Source organism: Thermobia domestica, chromosome 12 (assembly GCF_964235325.1).
Source record: "Thermobia domestica chromosome 12, izTheDome1.hap1.1, whole genome shotgun sequence".
Classification (NCBI taxonomy): domain Eukaryota; kingdom Metazoa; phylum Arthropoda; class Insecta; order Zygentoma; family Lepismatidae; genus Thermobia; species Thermobia domestica.
The window spans coordinates 200,942,712-200,962,157 of record NC_137465.1 but is presented as its reverse complement, the minus strand read 5'-3'; the positions used below and the strand labels follow the sequence as shown (position 1 = coordinate 200,962,157).

Sequence of the window (19,446 nt, the reverse complement as noted above, 5' to 3'; positions counted from 1 at the left end):
TCGATATCCATTTTGGTCACTCAACAGAAAGTTACGGACTAAAAGCGACTATTGTCATCTGGTATCCACATTACGTACAATGTTAGTGACACCTATGCATGAAATCGAGCACCAAAGTTCGAACAATCTTAGTCAGTATGGACAGAAGTCATGTGGTCCAGCTTCTGGTGCCACTGTCATTATGTGCAATAACAAAGCAGAAGAATGTTTCGTCCTTTTGATTTCATACCACACATGCTTACAATGAAGCCGAACGAAAGTAATGCTAAAATCAAATGTTTAACATTCATAATTATTTAGAATTACATCGATAGTTTAATTTCTTACGTGGCTTTAATAGTAGTACTTTGCCGGGGGTCTCATTTTAAGCCGCAATTGCCACCGTCTGGAGTTTGAGGTGTATACATACAATTTTAATCAATAGCATACTTCTATACATCTCCTTTTAATATTGAGGTTAAAAGCCTTTGAATTCTAGTAGCTTTCTGTCTTACAATGCTAAATAGAAACCTTAAATGTGCCCCCATCGACATTTGAAGTGAGGACCACGCGCTTCGAAGGTACCGTAAACTTGGGTTACTTGGAAAATCTGGAAAACTGATATTTTTTTTACATGGTATAATAATGAGATAACTATGACAGATATATCGTTTTCTTCCAGGCCAATGAAAAGTAGGCACCTAAAAGAGGCAACATGGATGGAGTGTTGTCTCTTATTCATAGACTGGTATAAAAATTCTCACAGGAATTGATACTGTTGTATTTTTTCAAATTTCTGTAAATGGTCACTGGGTTTCCGTAAAGAAGTGATTTTTACCTGTTTGTGCAAAATATCATTGATTTCAGAAGTTTCCTAATGAGACGAATTAGTTTTACATTTCTACTTCCTTTCTGGGACAATATGTGGCCATTTCTTTTAATTTCCTTGCTTTTTACTACTAAAAATGATGATACTGATCAGGGGGCAGACAACGATGACATTATTGAAATTTTGCCTTAACTTACCTACAACTGAAGAGAACAAGTTGTTTTTCCATATGACTGCATCAAAGAATTTCAATATGTGAATTTTTGTCCTTATCGTACTGTGTTACATAATTATACGAGTACCATATGATATTTTTGCAGAGTTAACGTAAATGTACACTTGTAAAAATGGTACCAGGCAATTTTGTAAACAAATTAAGACAATTACTGATCTGATACATACATAAATTTCATAAAATTATGTAGGGCATGTCTTAAAGAAGTCTCAAGAGCTTATGCGTGTATTGGCATTTTCCAAAATTACCCTTGCATTGTTTGAAAAACTACCGTTTATAAAAGCATATTGCAAAAACATTTTTTTTTACTGGTTCAACAATTTATTGTGGTTAACTAAAAGCTTGTGCAAAAAAAGTCTTTTTTATTTAAAACAGAATAGGAATACATTACTATGAAAGAAACATAGACACGTTGCATATCAATCTTCTCAGGAAAGTGTGATCTTGCAAGTGGTTCTTTCCGAATAGTCTCATCTTTCAAACAACTCTTACTACTATGAAAAAAACATATATTTTCCAAGCAGCCTCAAAAGCGGGGTTATTTGGAAACAGCACATTCTGGCTGCTAGGAGGCTTCAGTCTCAGTAAAATTTTGTTATGACTGCAGGAAAAGGCAACATGGACTAAGCTCTAGAAACATCGCAAGAAGAAGAAAAGTTAATTGCAATAAATAACAAGAGATAATATGAAAAAAAAATCAAAGTAACCCCAGTTTACGGTACGCGTGTTAGCTATAGTAAAGTAAGTTAATATATAAACTGAATGAATACATCATTATTACAAACATTTTCTTTTTAAGAATCTAGCAAACAACTATATACTGTACTACTTCCTCACATCCAAACCTGGAAAACGGAATTTTTAATACATCAAACAATCCCTAGCGAATGATTCTTTTACTATCTAAGATTCTGTTTAATAGAAATATTTATGTTGCACATGTAAATACTATATCTTCTGACTAAAACTATGGAACAGCAGACATTTTATGATGTTAGTTCGGTTAAATTAAAGAAAATAATACTTCTCCAATAAAATTCCATTACTAATCATACCAGAGTCAAGTATCTATAAAAATATAACTTTATCTTATTAGGTATGGACTTGTCACATCCTGAAACATTGATTTCCTTCCTTCTTAGAACATACTCATCCATCGGGAACATAACATTTTCTTCTATGTCACGATATACGTGACTATTAGTCAGTGTTCGCAGCTGACAGAATTGCAAGTGGCTATGTGTGCATATACTTATTCAAAATACATTGAAGCGAATTTTGCTGGCGTTAAAATGTCGATAGTGACGGTCTATGTGAATAGCTTCAGAGTTTTTTGAAACACGTATACTACGGAATTCAAAATTTCTCCCAAGAACTGAATATCTCACGAATCCCTGAAGTTAGAGAGATGAAACTCGAAACGTAGACTTTTCGATATACAGGGTGTTTCAAAACAACATCGACAACATTTGGGAGGTGATTCCTGACACCACAGGGTGTCTACTGGAATACCAGAAAGTAAATTCATGACTTTTTCATGACTTTTCATGACCTTTTTGTTCAAATTTTCATGACCATGGCGATAAAAATTTACCATTAGTAATAATAAACCCCTAACATCAGTGGTGCATCGGTTAAGATGAAGATCACATTATGTTCTTATTTGTCTAATGTACATAATGTCGATTAGGGTACATACACATACTGGTAAGACCTACTGAATTTGTTCATAATGGAACCTTCATCCTGGATGGGGTCTGATGCCTTCTTTCTTCTCCTTTTTCAAGGGTACTTTTACAAATATTTTTTATCACAGTCTGTATACTAGTATCACATCAAAACTTAAAAAAAAAAAAAGTGAACACAAAAATGGACATCTTGATTGAATATCACATAATTAAAGAACTTATCACATAATTAAAGACTGAACTTATCACATAATTAAAGATCATAGCGAGTTTAGTAAAAAAACATTTCATAAAGCTTTATATGTAAAAATTATATTAGTTTACATAAAGTCTGGATACTTTCATATACTTTTAAGCTAGTCATATACTTTTAAGCTCTTTCCAAAGTATTCATAATTTTAGGGGTCGCTGAGATAAATAGTGATATTTTAATCCAATTCAACTTCAAGGTCATACTCCACTCTCTAGGAGTGAGGTTGGGAGGGGGGCGAGATTTTAAAAGTAATCAAAAACGACCGATATTAGTGTTAAATTCATAGTTTTCGAGGTCTCTGAGTTTAACGATATCAGTTTTCATGATGTTCAAGTTCATCGTCACCCCTTGGGGTGGGGGTAGGAGAGGATGACTTTTTCAGATAAGATAGCTAATTAGTAACTACTGTAATTAGAGCGAATTAAAAACATTAACATATTTTCTCGTGCTTGCACGGAACTATGCGGGTTGCTAGTCTTAAATATCACTTATTGTGAATCTTAAAGAAAGAATCTAAAATTCTGCCGCCTTGTGCTCGAGCACAGAATAGCACTTGCCTAAATACGGGCCTGCTCTTACCAGTGAATCACTCTATACTGTATTTGAAGTTCTGTATTTGAATAGTTCTGTATTCTATACTGTATTTGAATTCACTCTATACTGTGAATTCTGAATATAATTATCCATCTAGCAGAAATTTGTCTGAAATTAAGCACTCAGAGAACTACCCAAAGACAAAACAAATTATAAAATAAATTCGTTTTAAAAAAAATTGATCATCAAATTTAAAATCTGCAAACTCAAACGAATAATATTATTTGCATAAGTCTAAAGACCCAAAAATACACAATTTACATTTCTTAGAAGTAAAGGAATAGCAGATCAGAAAGTTGGACAGTAAAAAGTTGTTACTATATTACAGAGACTAGAAGATGAAATGGGGAGCAGCTAGGAAGACAGTAAAGTACCAGTTAGCCAGCACAAACTGGTGGGGGAAATTCTCACAATTACTGACCTGATACAACTGTTTCAGTACATGCAGTATGAGGTATAAAAGTATGAAGTACAAAAATATACTCTGAGATTTCAGATTTTCAGGACCAGTTGGGCAAATAAAGGACTTTTTCATGGCTTTCATGACCACTAAGCAAAATATATGACTTTTTCATGACTTTCATGACCAGTAGACACCCTGCACCAAGATAAGACGAAAAGTATAGACCAACCTGGGTGCACAAATGCTTCCTTTTGGAGTTATAAGCTGCCGAAAACATGAAAAATTGAACTTTAAAGGTTCATAACTTCAAAACTAAGGGACCTACCGCAATCGGGTCAAGACTTCACTTTGGAATTAGTATGTACCCTATCCAAATATCCATGCTTCAGAATCCTGTGGTACTTCCGCAAGAATTTTTGTAGAGGTAGTTGGTGAGTACTTCAAGTTATACGCCCCTAACCAAACTCCCTTCTGCAAAAATTCCTACATGAGTACCTTAGGATTCTGAAACCTGTATTTCTGGATAGGGCACATATTAGTTCCTAAGTGAAGTCTTGACCCGATTTCGGTAGGTCCCATAGTATTGGAGCTATGAACTTTTAAAATTCAATTTTTCGTGTTTTCGGCAGCCTATAACTCCGAAAGGAAGTATTTGTGCACCCAGGTTGGTCTATACTTCTTGTTTTATCTTGGTGTCAGGAATCACTTCCCAAACGTTGTCGGTGTTGTTTTGAAACACCCTGTATATATATATGTAAATGAAACTGGCTATCTTTGTGACTTGAAGCACTCGACCGATCTTGATCAAATTTTCAACATAGATGATACTCGGGGCTGGGATGGTTTTTATCTTTCATTTAGATGGTGCAACTTGGGGGAGGAAGGAGATATATAAAAATGATCGAAAATGACCGATATTAGTGTTGAATTCATAGTTTTCGGAGTCGCTGAGATGAAGAGTAATACTTCTGATGCCGTTTTAAATCCAAATTCAGGCCCATTAGTAATCATAAAGGGAGATGGCGACACGTAAAAATAGCTGAAAATGACTGATATTAGGTGTTGACTTCATAGTTTTCGAGATCCTTAAGTTGATTTGTCCTTTATGACCAAAACGAAAGGTATTCCCCCGCGCGGAGAACAGGCATTCTGCTCATATTTACTAGTTACTTATAAGCAAACAATAAAAAACCTTTAATATGTAAAACGAGTCAGATTCATTTGTAATTTATACGCGTAATATCCAAGTTATGATCCAATACAAAGTAAACATCTATGATATATGTCTCCACCGTTTGGTTATTTCGTTTTATCCAACAGATTTGAATTCTTGTGAAATGACCTTGGTCCACGCTAAGTGGCGGCCGATGCTTCGAGTGTTCAAAAGTCATTACACATAAATTCTGTTGGTGAGTGGAATTCTTCCTCCGTTAATTTTTAACAACAATTATAGCTCCCATGAAGTTTGACCATTATCTGAATGTAGAGTTAAATAAAACACCACCATGCCAACATCTGATATATTTATTTTGGTTTTAGTTTTTTCAATAAATAAGTCTATTTACATCAAAATATTGTACAAATACATTACACGTTATAAGGAATCTCGCGTTAACTACACTGGTATCACAAATAAGTTAGTGGATAATACTGTACAAACAATAAGAGACTATGTACTGACTGAATCACTCTTTACAAATTGTTTATGACTGCATACGTGAACTCATTTGTTGAGGAATAACCGCCAATGTCTTTTGTCTTCACCTGAAACAAAAGTATGCTTCATTAGGATATCAAACGCAAACAGAAATTAACACACTAACAATTTCAAAAGCTTGCTTATAATATTCTGGGAGGAAGGGGTAGATGACAAAGGAACAGTGTTTTGATAACAATGGTTTGCACCAAACGCTTGTAGTACTCACTTTTGGCTACAAATAACGGAAAAAAAGTTAGAAAGAAGTTCTGGACAGCATCAGGAAAAATATTCGTAAAATAAATGAATGATATGCAATTGCATGAAAGAGTAAATTTCACTGGTTTTAAAATTTTACTTGTACTACGTATTTTGTTGTTTTCTTAATATAAATTCCGCAAGATTATTTTCTAAATAACACGCCACTGAAAGCATTCATAGATTCATAAAAATATCCATTTCAGGATTTGTTTTGATGTTACGAATCATTAATCTAACCTACAAACCATGAAAAGTCATTACTTTTAAAAAAAACATTAGTCTAACAGATAATTCTGCAAGTTTGTACTTATTAAATTTCGAAGACGTACATGCCTTAAATAATTCTCCGCCACTGGTAGGACATTACCTATCGATGTATGTGGAGGAAAACGGAAATAAGTATTTAAAAAAAAAGTAAGGACTGTGGTTAATTGTTTGATAAAAGCTTTTCAAATGATTTAAATCTTTCAAAGCGTATTACATTCCTTGAATTATTATTTCTGCCATCAGTTATGAATAGTGAAATAACAAGCATATAAAATGTCGCAGATCCTAAGTAAAGTATGTTCACACAAATTTTTCAGCTATGAAAATAATGAGCCAATCGGTGGAGTGAAATGAGTGAAAGGATGAAAACTTGGCAACGCAGTGGACGCTGATGGGTCGTACATCAATTGACAGGTAGAACAACGATAAGCTGAGTGCAAATCAATTACAGCAATTTCTAATATTGGGTTGGTGCAGCTCGAATATCAGGCTGAAGCGTGTCACTTCTAAAAAAAGGAAGCCATAAAAAAAATCTGAAGTTTACGATGCGAAGAATTCCTAATCCACACGTCATGAGGAAGGTTCTCTGCCGAATAGTGATCGAGATGTCAGATGTGGCAGTCGGTGGGTGAGGAAAAGTTTTATATTGCCACTCATAGAGTCTGTACCATTCTTTGAGCGACATGTAGGTGCTGCGCATGATACCATGTTTGTATACTATTCCTGGGTGCTTTCGGACAGTATTGCTGAGTACAGTATGAAGTTTAAGTCTAACGATCCACAGTGATAGTTTTACCTCGACGAATAAAGATATTGGTCGTTTAAAACGTTATGGACTCTTCTGCATACGAGATGAAGTTAGTGTCCGAAATCTCATGGTATATGAGTGGCAGCGGATTCAGGCTCAACGTCATTAAAAGCTGACAGTTGAAGCTAATGTTGTAATTCTTATAATCAGAACTCTTCTGCTGATTGAGGGTTTCATATGGAAATCTCACGATTCAACCACTGTGCTGATGGTTCACGAATGTCGTAGCAGACCTATTCTTCATCACAAGTGGCAATCCGATGCAAGAAATAATCTCAGTCATCCTTGTTGATCAGTCAGTGTGGCACTCATGATTCCAACCGGTACGTTGTATGCCTAAATCATTAGCAATTGCAACGAACACCTCCCCGAGTGGCCATCTCCACGGTGTTTTTAAGCACAGTCATCAGCACATATTGCTGATCGGTGGTCGTAAGGCTTATTTTTCAATGTTGTATCACCGGCACGAAATTTCCCAAACCAACGTAGTATGGTGTGTTCATTCACCAATCTGACCCAAATACACTGTTGAGTTTTTCGCAGCTAGATGTGAACAGTGTCCCATTCTGAATTCGTAAAGGAAAACCACTCGTAATTGTGGGCTCTCCACGTACACTTTCGTATAATTCTGTTCAACGACACACTTCACCCTGACTGACTAGGCAACCTAAGCTGTTTCTGAACATAAAAAATTGTTATGACGTACGCGCAACTTAGGTTCATCCATTAAATTGCATTACGGAGGACGTAAAAATAGGCACTTTAATTGTACCAACCCAATACATACTAATGGTGAAACAGAAGCTTGGTAAAATGTAATCACAGCACTGAATTTTGAATTAGTTGTTCCAAACAATACACAAATATTCTGATCACATTTACACAATTCTTAACTGGTAAAATTAGTTCTATTTCTACTTAAGGAAATAAACTGACACATTATTAAAATATTAACGCTGACTCATCTTACTTCTATTCTTAATAAAATAGTTATACGCCCATTGGGCTATAATTTCGCAGCATTTATCCAATAATCTTGGTTCAATTATATTTAAATGTAAGAACAATAATTAAATTAAAAAGTAAAATCTGCTTTGAGAAATATACGAATTATTATTCAGAGGGGTGATTTATACGTATTCACTCGTTCTGGCCTTCGTCAACACTCGCAGGGTATCTTAAGTCTTTACAGATCCCACGCCATTTCTTGTTCATATAAAGAAACAGTTTCCTACTTGAGACAGACTTTTCATTCTTCAGATATTTTACTGTAACTGGATGATAGTAAAGGATTAAACACGCGATTGTCCAAGTTACTCCTTACTCTCTTTGCAAGTATACTTCTACATCCAATTGTTTATTTTAAAAATAAAGACTCAAAAAATGTACTGTACCTTGCCAATTCATGTTTTCATTTATATTGTATTTCTTACACGTACAGTGTTGTAAAGAATTTTTAGAAAATGCTTACAGAAACAGATGACACTTAGGAGTGCTGTTTTGTCGCAGCAAGACGTCAGGGTTCGTCACTTATGACGAGCACAAATTTTGATTTTTTTCAGATTTTCGAGGTCATGATTTACACACTTCCAAGTCTATACATAATGCAAAGAAAGAAACTATATATTCTTCTCCATTATGTGTTTCTCATCTGCATATACATGTATAAGTGGAGATGTTTCACAAAACAACTAATTTATTTTACAAAATATTCCCTATCAAACAGCCAGGAAAGGCAAAAAGAGAAATGTGAAGTAAAAATCAGTACTTATCCAGAACTTTTTAAGGCCGATGGGAACCTTGGTGATATATATTTGACCTATAATGGATGATCGTATAACGGTCCTTGTTACAATGGATGTGTATTTCCGAACCATGTGTTATTTTGATAATATAGACGTTACTGCTGCTGTGCATATATTTTACAGTTTACTTTCACACAGTTGCTAGAATCACTTTGGGATCAAAAAGGACCCCAGACATACATGTTTCTCTGGAGCTGATACAATACGAGAGGTAATACCTAGTCTTACCATAAATACTGTCCCAACTTTTGAGGGTGTCTGTACTTTCGCCCGTACAAGCGAGCAACGTCAAGAGCGGTATCGTGAAGAGTGAGTCATTGCTGGATAAGCTGAAGAAGTGTAAAGGTATCAGTTGTAAGTGTTCAAGATGGAATGGGACGAGAATGAAAATCGAATGGCCGTGATAGCGTTGTACAAGGTAGGCAAATCTTAAGGGAGATTTTCTAAACTCCCAGAAGCTAAAAATTAACAAAGTTTACTGCAATATCCAACGCTTTGTTGAGATTGGAACTGTGAAAGATCGCTCGCGGCAAGGAAGGCCACGCAAAATACAAACACCGGAACTTGTGAAACCAGTGGTGGCGCGTGTCCAATGAAATTCAGTTAGGAAATAGTCAGTTATGGCTCGTGTCTAAAGATATCTAAAGTGTCTATGTCTCGCCCATTAAACAGTGACCTGCGACTCCATGCTTACAAACAACGCAAAGGACATCATTTGACAAACGAACTGAAGCGCCAGAGGCTCCTAAAAGCAAAGCGCTTACTTAAGCGTTATCAGCAAATGGGCACCATCGAATTCTTTACGTTGATGAAAAGATTTTCAGTGTTGAGGAGACTTTGAGTGCCCAAAATGACAGGATATATGCCACATCTTCTAGAGAAGCTGGTGAAAAGACTTCAAGGATCCAGAAAAGTCAGCATCTTGCCTCAGTAATGGTGTGGGGTGTCAGCTGCAAGAGCACAACGGAACTCAATTTCTGTGAAAAGGGGGATAAAAAGGTCAGTCAAAATGTACCAGCAGACAGTCCTCAAGAGACGAGTCAAGAATCTCACCTACACTCTCTTCCATGAATAGAACTGGAACTCCCAGCAGGACTCATCCACAGCACTAAGGCACGGACAACCCAGCAATGGCTGGAGTAAACTGTTCCGAACTTCATTTCCAGTTCAAATTTGCCTCCTGCAAGTCCCGACCTAAATCCTTTGGACTACAAATTATGGTCCAATTCTGAGCAAATGGCTCGCAGGAAGAGACATCCCAATAGTGAAATTTTAAAGTGGTCTCTTCGGAAGGCAGCTGCAGATTTTTTCAGTTGCTGTGTCGCGTAATGCAATTGATAAGCAACTACAAAGACATAAGGACTGTGTGCATGCTAATGGTGGCCATTTTGAATAATTATTTGTGATTTTGGTTCATAATGCATTTATATAACTTATGTTATTACGATATTAACATATTTCTAATCATTTTGTGTCAATGTACTTAAAACTTTAGGAAAGCATTTACGGTAAGACTACGGAAATGTTTAATTAGAACCGAGAAGCTCACCGTTAACCTTCCAATGTTGATTTTCTAAAGAGCTTGTCCACATACACTACTTTCATTTTTTCTTAAATATACATTTAAGTAATTTTTACGATTATTATTACACACTGGTACTAAGTGAATAAGCGATTACGTAATTTTACTATTCACAAACTTACCTTTCCAGCCTTCAACACCTTATTTACTGAATTCCTGATCATGTCACTGTAATATTGGAGATTCACGTGCGAAAGCATGTTGGCAGCACACAAAAGCATTGCTGTAGGATTTGCTACATTTTTACCCACAGCTTCGGAGTATGTGTGTCGTGCACCCTGCAAGTATTCATGTATTCACTTTACTACAAAGAAATAAATTTGGAAACAGCAAAAGAATCAGAGAGAAACCGTATTTCATAAGCTAGTATTTCTACCATCATAACTTAATCCACAATTCTTTGTCAAATTACAACTTCCGCTTTTTTATTATTTTTTTTTTCACTTGGAGAAACTTCTCTTGATTTTCAAATTCACTCAAAAGTACACATTATGTGTCTTTAGTTTCACATTTTTTGTCATAAAATAGCTTGGATTTACCAAAATTAGACCATAGTGACGGTGCAATGATTTTTCTTTTTCTTTGGGATTGTATCAAGAATTTGGTAAACAAATTTCTTAGATCGCATCACATTCCACAGGTGCATCAAAAGACCGTGATTGCAATAGTATTAATTTACCAACAGATGTTACAGGATGACGAATAGAAAGGAAGACATATCGAATATCTATAGAGTTCTACACATGGATTGATAAGCTGTATCTAAAGATTTGTTTCTTTCTACTGTAACGAGTCGACGTAAATGGAATACCACGATGCCGTCTGTGGGTTGAAAATAAGATAATTTTTTTGTTGAATTTATTTGTTATGCTCTTGAATAATTAACTGAACAAACACACTATAAAATTGTGTTATCTATATTACAAAAATGAAAGTCACTATGTTTATGATTTCGCTTGAACCACTCGACCGATCTGGATCAAATTTTCAACATACATTAGGTTCGGTCCTGGGATATATATATATATTTTTTTTTATTTATCATTTCACTTTGACGGTACGACGTATGGTAGGGGAAGGGGGATATACATATATAAAAATAAATAAAACTTAATAACTTTCGAAACACGAGATCAATTTATATTAAATTTAGCACAGATGGGGTTCGAGCCTAGATTTTTTTTATCATTTCACTTTGACGATGTAACTTAGCGGAGATATTTAAAAATGATCAATGATCAAAACTAATCAATCAATCAATCAATTATTTAAGTGTGGGGAGCCAAGGTGGTACAGTGCTCACCTCTAGTGTTTGGAATCCCTGGATGGAGTTTATCTCGTGCCAGGTGGGCCTTGCCTGGCTGTTCTTTCCTATTGAACATTATTAAGTGCGTGCCGAAAACCTCATCATATGACTGAGTTATAATTCAACAGCTATTCAATTGCTATGTACTGTGAATTTTAAACAACATGATTTGAAGTAAATAGTATTTCAAGGAACATTATATATTGCGGGAGAATTGTCATCTATAGAAACATCGAACATTAATTTCTACACCATCGCAAGAAAATAATTTTGTGGGAGCTGCTTCCCTCTTTATCCCTAGAAAATAGTATGGAAAGGTATGAAAAGTGAAATTGTGGATTATTTGTAAGTGAATTACAACAAAAAGGGCATTTCATAGAAAATCGTTAAATATTCTTTTATTATTATTATTATTATTATTATTATTATTATTATTATTATTGGCAATCTACATTTTATAGAACTTTTTGTGTGTCGTTTTTCATTTTCTTCAACTGGAATTGCCAATATATCTTCGTTGCCCAGGTAATATATTGTCTTCCCTGTATAATAGGTGGTGTTCGGTGATTATATTATGTTACATCGTCACATGAGAGCTAGAGGAACGTAGCTCCATCTTCGTAGGTTTACAGGCGAGAGGACAAAAATAATATTTTCTTAGAAAGATGTTTTTTAATAAGATGGTAATTGAGGTACATTACAACAGACGATCGACAAGAACAGATGGTGTTACGTTCCATTTACACCAAGTGAGGCTTTCAAAATTATGTCCAAACATGAAGAAAACGAAAACCTTATTCTTGGAGTTAAGTTCCTTTGGTTCTCATGTGATGACATGTGTAAATCTTCAGCATTCCCGATCACTTCAGTAGGGTAGCAGTTCTTGACGATCCTCGGACAATAAGAAAATAGGTATTAAGCTTCGATTACAGACCGCCCTTCAGAGACTCAGACCCAGAACCAATTTATAAGACAACTGGTTAGAAACTTCCAAATATGGCGTGATGGATATTTTACATCGAAAACCATAACAGACCTTAGTTTTATGATGATATTTGCCGTATGTTTTAGTGCTAGATATTTAGATTACGTGAAGAAGTAACAGAAAGACCGATTATTTGATTTATGAAAAATTATTTCCCTTGTATTATCTACTTTTTGCACATATTTCAAGACAAAAATGTATAAGGTATATTGGAAAAGCACAGTACCGTATTAAGAATTAAGGTTTGCACCTATTGTGACGGATAAAGAAATATAGAAACTTAACGTATTTATTAATGAAACAGATACTGACCAAAGCACTCAATACATTAAAAGGTACCTGTGTAACAGTTTCGGCAAATAGATCCCTTCATCAGACACATTATCTTTGGTGAAGGCCAAAATATTTTGCTGGAACAGCAACACAAGTATTTTTTAAATATATTTAGTGCTTTGATCAGTGTGAGTTTTATTGATACATCCGGAATATATCCAAACCTACAATGAACAACATAAGACAGTTTATTATGTGAATTTCATGCTTTTTGCTTCTGAGAGAAAAGAGCTAGTTGGTCATTTATCATGATCATTAAAAATGCTTCTGTATAAACATAAGATCAACAATTATTATCCTTTCGTATTTTGCAACTAGAACTTTTATTATTATTATTATTATTATTATTATTATTATTATTATTATTATTATTATTATTATTATTATTATTATTAGTATTATTATTATTATTATTATTATTATTAAAAACCTACAAACTTCGTTAGCATCATTCAAAGAGATTTGTAATGTATTAATAATTGTATTTCGTTTATTAATAGATGAACAGGATGAACAGGTTGTTTTTTGTTCACCGAAACATATTGTACTACAGTGAAGTCTCGTTAATTCGAACTTGGATAATTCGAAATATTGGATAATTCGAACAGAAGTCCATTCCCCTTGAAAACTGTACTGAAAACAATAGTAAAAAATTGTAGATAAATCGAACTTTTGAACCTATATTTTGGATAATTCGAAGTAGATACAGTTGAAAATTTTTAATGTTGGACAGATGTAAACAGAGAAATACAGTTTTAACGTGTTTTCACGTATCCAGATGCAGCCACAGGGAAGAGTAATACAAAAGGTAAATAGAAAATCTATGTAATGATAAAGATGAAGGTGAGTTGGGGAAGAAGTAAAGATAGAGAACGTGTGCCAATCTCATCTTGTTTCAGAATTGGTTGAAAATTTAAGATGAACTATTGATAAAGTCAACCAAATGTTATTAATATCGTATTCCACATAATACATGAAATTCAAGATTTATTGACTGAACAAAAGCAATCAAATTTAAGCAAATGAGGTTTACGACTTCTTAAAGGTGAGACCAGAATATTCAAATTGGTACTGGTGTTTAATTGTTTGGGCTATTCAATATATGTTGTATTAAATGTATTTTCCATTGTACACGTAGTTTGAATTATGTGGAGTCAATGTCGTTTGTTAGTTTGCGGTATTCGATCACGCAAATAATAAGCTGCTTTAAAGGTATAGTCTACACCATATGAATAAGTTTTTGATGCACAGTACTTTGGTTTGTTTGTTGTTATATATGTGAAAATGAATGCTGTTGGATAATTCGAATTTTGGATAATTCGAAGGTTTTTCGTGTCCCCTTGGACTTCGAATTAAAAAGAGTCCACTGTACATAGAAGTTATTCTTAATATAGCTGTATAACGCACAAAGAGTGAAAAAGTGAGTGATTGGACCGCAATTAGAACTCAGGATCTTCGGTATACCCTGGCGATGCGTTAACCACTATGTCACACACTCTCTCACTCCTGAACTCGGTGCTCTCCACTCAGACCACATGGCTTGTACCACACATATTTGTTGTGCTTCGACAATCCAGTGTCCATATATTGAGAACACCTTTTAACGGTTGTAATTTCATAATATACCATATTTGCGCGATATAGGTTGCACCTAAACTTTTGACACGAGATTATTGAAAAAAGTAAATCTCGAATATAGGCCGCGGTACTAAATTTACGAGAAATTTCAATTAGACAGTACTTTGAGATGTTTCTTTCTTCCTCCCCTTCTTTAACTCTCGCATAACTAAATCTGACTCATGAAGATGACCTTCTTGTGATAGTGACTCTGAGCAGCATTTTGGATCGTCTAGCGAGAGTGAATAATTAGACGCTGGTGATATTGAAATGGTGTGAAGTAATTGTGAGTGATTTGGGTGGGTACAAACAAGCTGACACAGTTTTGCGAAACAAAGTTGCTTTTCTTTTTTCAGTAACAGCTGCTGAATATAAATATTTCGTATATATTATATATACACTGTATAACAAAGATACATTTTCCTGTTACTAAAAATATTAAGTGTACAAGTGCTTTTCGTGCCAGAGTAAGATGTTACCGATACCCAATGGAGATGGCAATTTTTGCGAACAAAATAGGCTATTTAGCTATTTTCTTGTTAAGTCTTCGATGGTTTACAAAAATAACTGCAGTAACTTGTAATGGTATTAATTTCAACCCACAAGATACGTGTATGTGTCATTTTGAAATTGACGATTTATGATCTGAGGGGGGAAAATCTCGATTATAGGCCGCACCATGATTTTTCAAGCCAAAATTTAGGAAAAAAAAGTCCGGCCTATATTCGCGCAAATACGGTATATTAATGAAAAGGGGAAACAAACAATTTAAACTTATTTTTATATATCAAATTCTCTGTAGGTGCGAATTCAATAACAGAAAAGAGCGAAAAAGTGAACGACTGGACCGAAACTCGAGTTGAGTTGTTGACTTTAACATCCCCTTCAGCAGCGAAGCTATATGAGACAGGACCTACTAATTAACGTGGAATCCGAACTACATGAGCTCCCACCGGGAATCGAACCCGGGTCTCCCACGCCAAAGGCGCGTACGCTAACCGCTTAGCCACGAAAGAACTCGGACTGGAACTTGAATCCGGGATCTCCGGTGTACCGTAGACCGGGTTGCGTAGGGGTTATCGCATGAGGACAGTATACCAGAGATTGCGGTTTCGATCCCCAGTCCAGTCGTTCACTTCTTCACTTTTTGCATGTTATTGAATTCGAATCTACAAAGAATATGGGTAAAAATAAGTTTAAATCGGCTGTTTCCTCCTTCCATTAATACGTATGTACATATCAATATATCTATCCAACTGAATATTGATATTTGCAGAGTAAATACCCCGAAGGTTGTCCCAGTGGAATCAAACGAGTAGCTCATAGTCGGACGACGTCAGATACACAGTTAGCCAACAATTCATGGCTACGGGTAGAAAAACCCGTTAATCTGCGAGGGAATGTAGTATTAGTGAAAAAAGATGGTGAACGTGGTGAGCTAGGGAATTAATACTGTGGTAGTTAATATACCTTGTATATCTTAATTCATGTTAAATTATTATTACAGGAAAATGTATGCTCAATGTTATTTATGCTCTTTTTCGAGATGATACAAGTAAGCATTATATCTTTCGTCGAAAAGAATGAAATTCAAATACTGATAATTCAAACCTAAATATCCACTAAAATATTTATAATTGAAACATATATACCCACTAAAATACTCATTTTGGATAAATACCCGGGATTTTACCTGCTGAAATAAACACCCAGGTATTTTTACACCACCACATAGCATTTAACAGAAAAGTTTTATGGAATATATAATAATGAAGAGAAATGTAACTTACAGGTTCGAACACCACACAATCTGCACTGTAACTGGAACCAGCCACTACGCCAGCTCCACCGACCAATCCAGCGGCCAGGTTATCAATTATATTTCCGTAAAGATTAGGAAGAACCAATACATCAAACTGTCTCGGGTTTGCCACCATTTGCATGGTTGTATTGTCTACTATCATAGCGTCAAACTTAATCTTCGGATACAACTGAGCCATCTGTGAAACAAAATAAATAACATTACATATATGAAATGTATAGAAAAGACTTGTAATATGACAATACAGAAATGGTCTCAATATCAAACCTGTGAAACACCTCTGGCATTGGTTAATCAGTATGACGTGAAAGTTACAAGAGCTTCAATCAAAGCGTCTACACGTCGTGATATCGAATCAATGGGTGTTGGATGTATTTCTGAGGCATCGTCTGCCACGTTGCTTGTATGGGAGTCCACAAGACAAAGATACTGCTTGCTGCAGGAACGTGAGGAATAACCCTAAACAACTATATTGAATTGACACGTCAGGAGACTGTAAAACTGAAAAGAAGCAGTACTTGTTATTTCTCTAAGAAATCTGGCAATTTTCGCGATAAATGTGGCCAGATATTGTTCTATACACATATGGTATATAAATGAAGGATATCAGTTCGATCTCTGGAAGTTCCCTGACAAGTTTGTCTTCAACGCAGAAACAGCAGCCAAGGTCGCGTGTTATTGTACCCCATGGCGCCCCTAGGTGCTATTAAACCCGATAATATACGTTGGCAAATAGCATTACTGCAGGATGGAAGTTCAACTCGTCCAAAAACACAACCTTCTGGCACTCCGTGTTCACGCACCCACTGTTGCCTCACAAGTTTTTTGTTTTGGATCAAAGGAAGCCAATGCAAAGAAATGTGTGACTCCAGTTCAGCTTTCAGCAAACGCTATCGAACAATCGACGCGGACTAACGCTGTAGATGACGCTGCAGCCCATGCTAATATATGATCACATTGAGAGGAGTATTGTACGGCTCTCTACTGCTCATTGCTTCTACACAATGTTGTCGGCACGGTATGCCCTGTACACGTACCAATTTCGCAGTACGAGAAGCCACCTCTCCGTACAACCATTCAACAGTCCAGCTCGTTTATATTGCGTTTTTGATGGTAATGAAGAATAATGAAGCTTGCCTCTTGGTCGCCTGGGTGCTCTCTTGGGGTACAACAAAAATTACTAGTAATTATAACTACGCTGCATCGAATACACAGCACTACTATGAATAACACGTCTATATTTGAATAGTATCTACGTCATGACCAAGCGTAACCCGATCCTTACGACGTTATATTCTCAATTTCAGTAGTTGCAGATATATAAGTGGCAATATAATGCAAACGCAAACGTCCGAGGAAATTCTGTGAATTAAACATATGTAAGACTATTATATTTTATAATATATATTGTTTTTCCATTTTTTAAATACAACCTATTCTTTATTTACTTTTTTTTTGTACAAATTTAAAACTCCATTCACAGTTCTAACAGAGTAAGATTCGTGAACAGGGCGCAAAATTTTAAAGTCAGACGCACTCGCCAATCGAAAAACGATGGTTGCCAGTATCTCTTACATATAAATTATGAGAGGTCCCTTCCTCACGACCTTTGGTTTGACAAAGACAGAGATTGCATCGACAATTAGAAGCAAATTTGGGAATCTCGTAATGAAGTTTTCGATGGAGAGGTGGGAAAGGAGTGACAAAGTGCAACGTGGTGAAAATTCTACTTTCCATGTCTGTTGTGAAGACTTCACATTTCCTATTTTCTCTCACTCAGTGACAATTATTTTCGTGCGAAACAGAAACTGGCAGCCCTGTGAGTTTAGGCAGAAACCATTCCTATACTGATAGTCACCAATGGCGACCGGAAATTTTGTGCCCTGTTCGGGAATATTTATTCCGTAGAAGAAATTTTCTTATGCAAAATGCGAACATGTGTTCAGTGTCGAACAAATGCCTGGACAATTCTGAAACTATCTTCTTCTTTTGAGTCATTAATGTATCTTTTATTCTTGAAATATTTCTCTTTCTCAAACCAATACTCATAATACTAATTCACCCTTATAACTCCTGAATCTATATACCTATCAAAACAGTTATTGTAATCTCTTTAGATCTCCTCTCAATATTATGGACTTTAAACTTAATTTAAATTTACTTTTAAGTGATTTTATCCAACTTGTAGGATAACTTCAAGTTATTAGCGTCAACGAGTACACAAACATTTGCTTCCATCGTAACACTATTGCTTCAATCGATGTGGTTGACATGTTCAATTCAATTCTGTAAAGTTGGACGTGTAAGTGGCTCAAACAGAATAAGTTCAACGACACGACGTCGAGGTGTATGAAACTCAAAATCATGCTTACATACTTGAAAATAGAATATACAAATAACAGGAAGAACTGGTTATCAGTAGTCCACTGTCACCGCTACTGGCCAACATAGTAGTCACCGGTACTTAATCTTGTAGAAGGAGCTAATGTATGTTAAATATAATAGACATGTACATTCATATACAGAAAGAATGAATAATTACAATTTCTTCCGGACGAATTAAATAAGACCAGGCCCAAAACAGGAGTCACAGTTGAACACGAGAAGAAGAACTACTAAGTTTTGACTTAAGTTTCTACAGGATCACTTACAAATTTATATCGAACATATAAAGGAAGCCTGTGGACAGTAATTTTTATATTCACACAAATCAGTACATTCGAATCTAAGTCCAAAGCGTATAGCAATTTATTTTTGATAATATACAGACTGGCGTACTCTTTTGAAAATTTACAAAGTTAAATGCATTACGTTTATGTTTTAGGTAGGTAAAAAAGGAAAAAGAAAAAAAGTTACGACTCAGAAACTGAAAAAAAAGTTAAACGAAGACACAAAATCTTCGTAAAACAAGCATATAAAAATCAACACATAGTTCAGTAACAAATGAATTGGTTTTTCGTATATAGCCGGGCTTATCCTATAG

The 19,446-nt window shown here is 35.3% G+C and overlaps 1 protein-coding gene across 2 annotated transcripts in view; it reads right to left on the bottom strand.

Moving 5' to 3' along the window:
* Positions 1-5,487: 5,487 nt before the first annotated feature.
* Idh3b (isocitrate dehydrogenase [NAD] subunit beta, mitochondrial) overlaps positions 5,488-19,446 on the bottom strand; it is a 53,614-nt gene continuing 39,655 nt past the window's right edge. For both annotated transcript variants that reach the window (XM_081734529.1, XM_081734530.1), the window contains exons 7-9: positions 16,432-16,641; positions 10,523-10,678; positions 5,488-5,745 (exon numbers count right to left, since the gene is read on the bottom strand). In XM_081734529.1, coding sequence (XP_081590655.1) covers positions 5,674-5,745; positions 10,523-10,678; positions 16,432-16,641 — 438 coding nt within the window. In that variant the 3' untranslated portion in view covers positions 5,488-5,673. The remainder of the gene's footprint in view (positions 5,746-10,522; positions 10,679-16,431; positions 16,642-19,446) is intronic.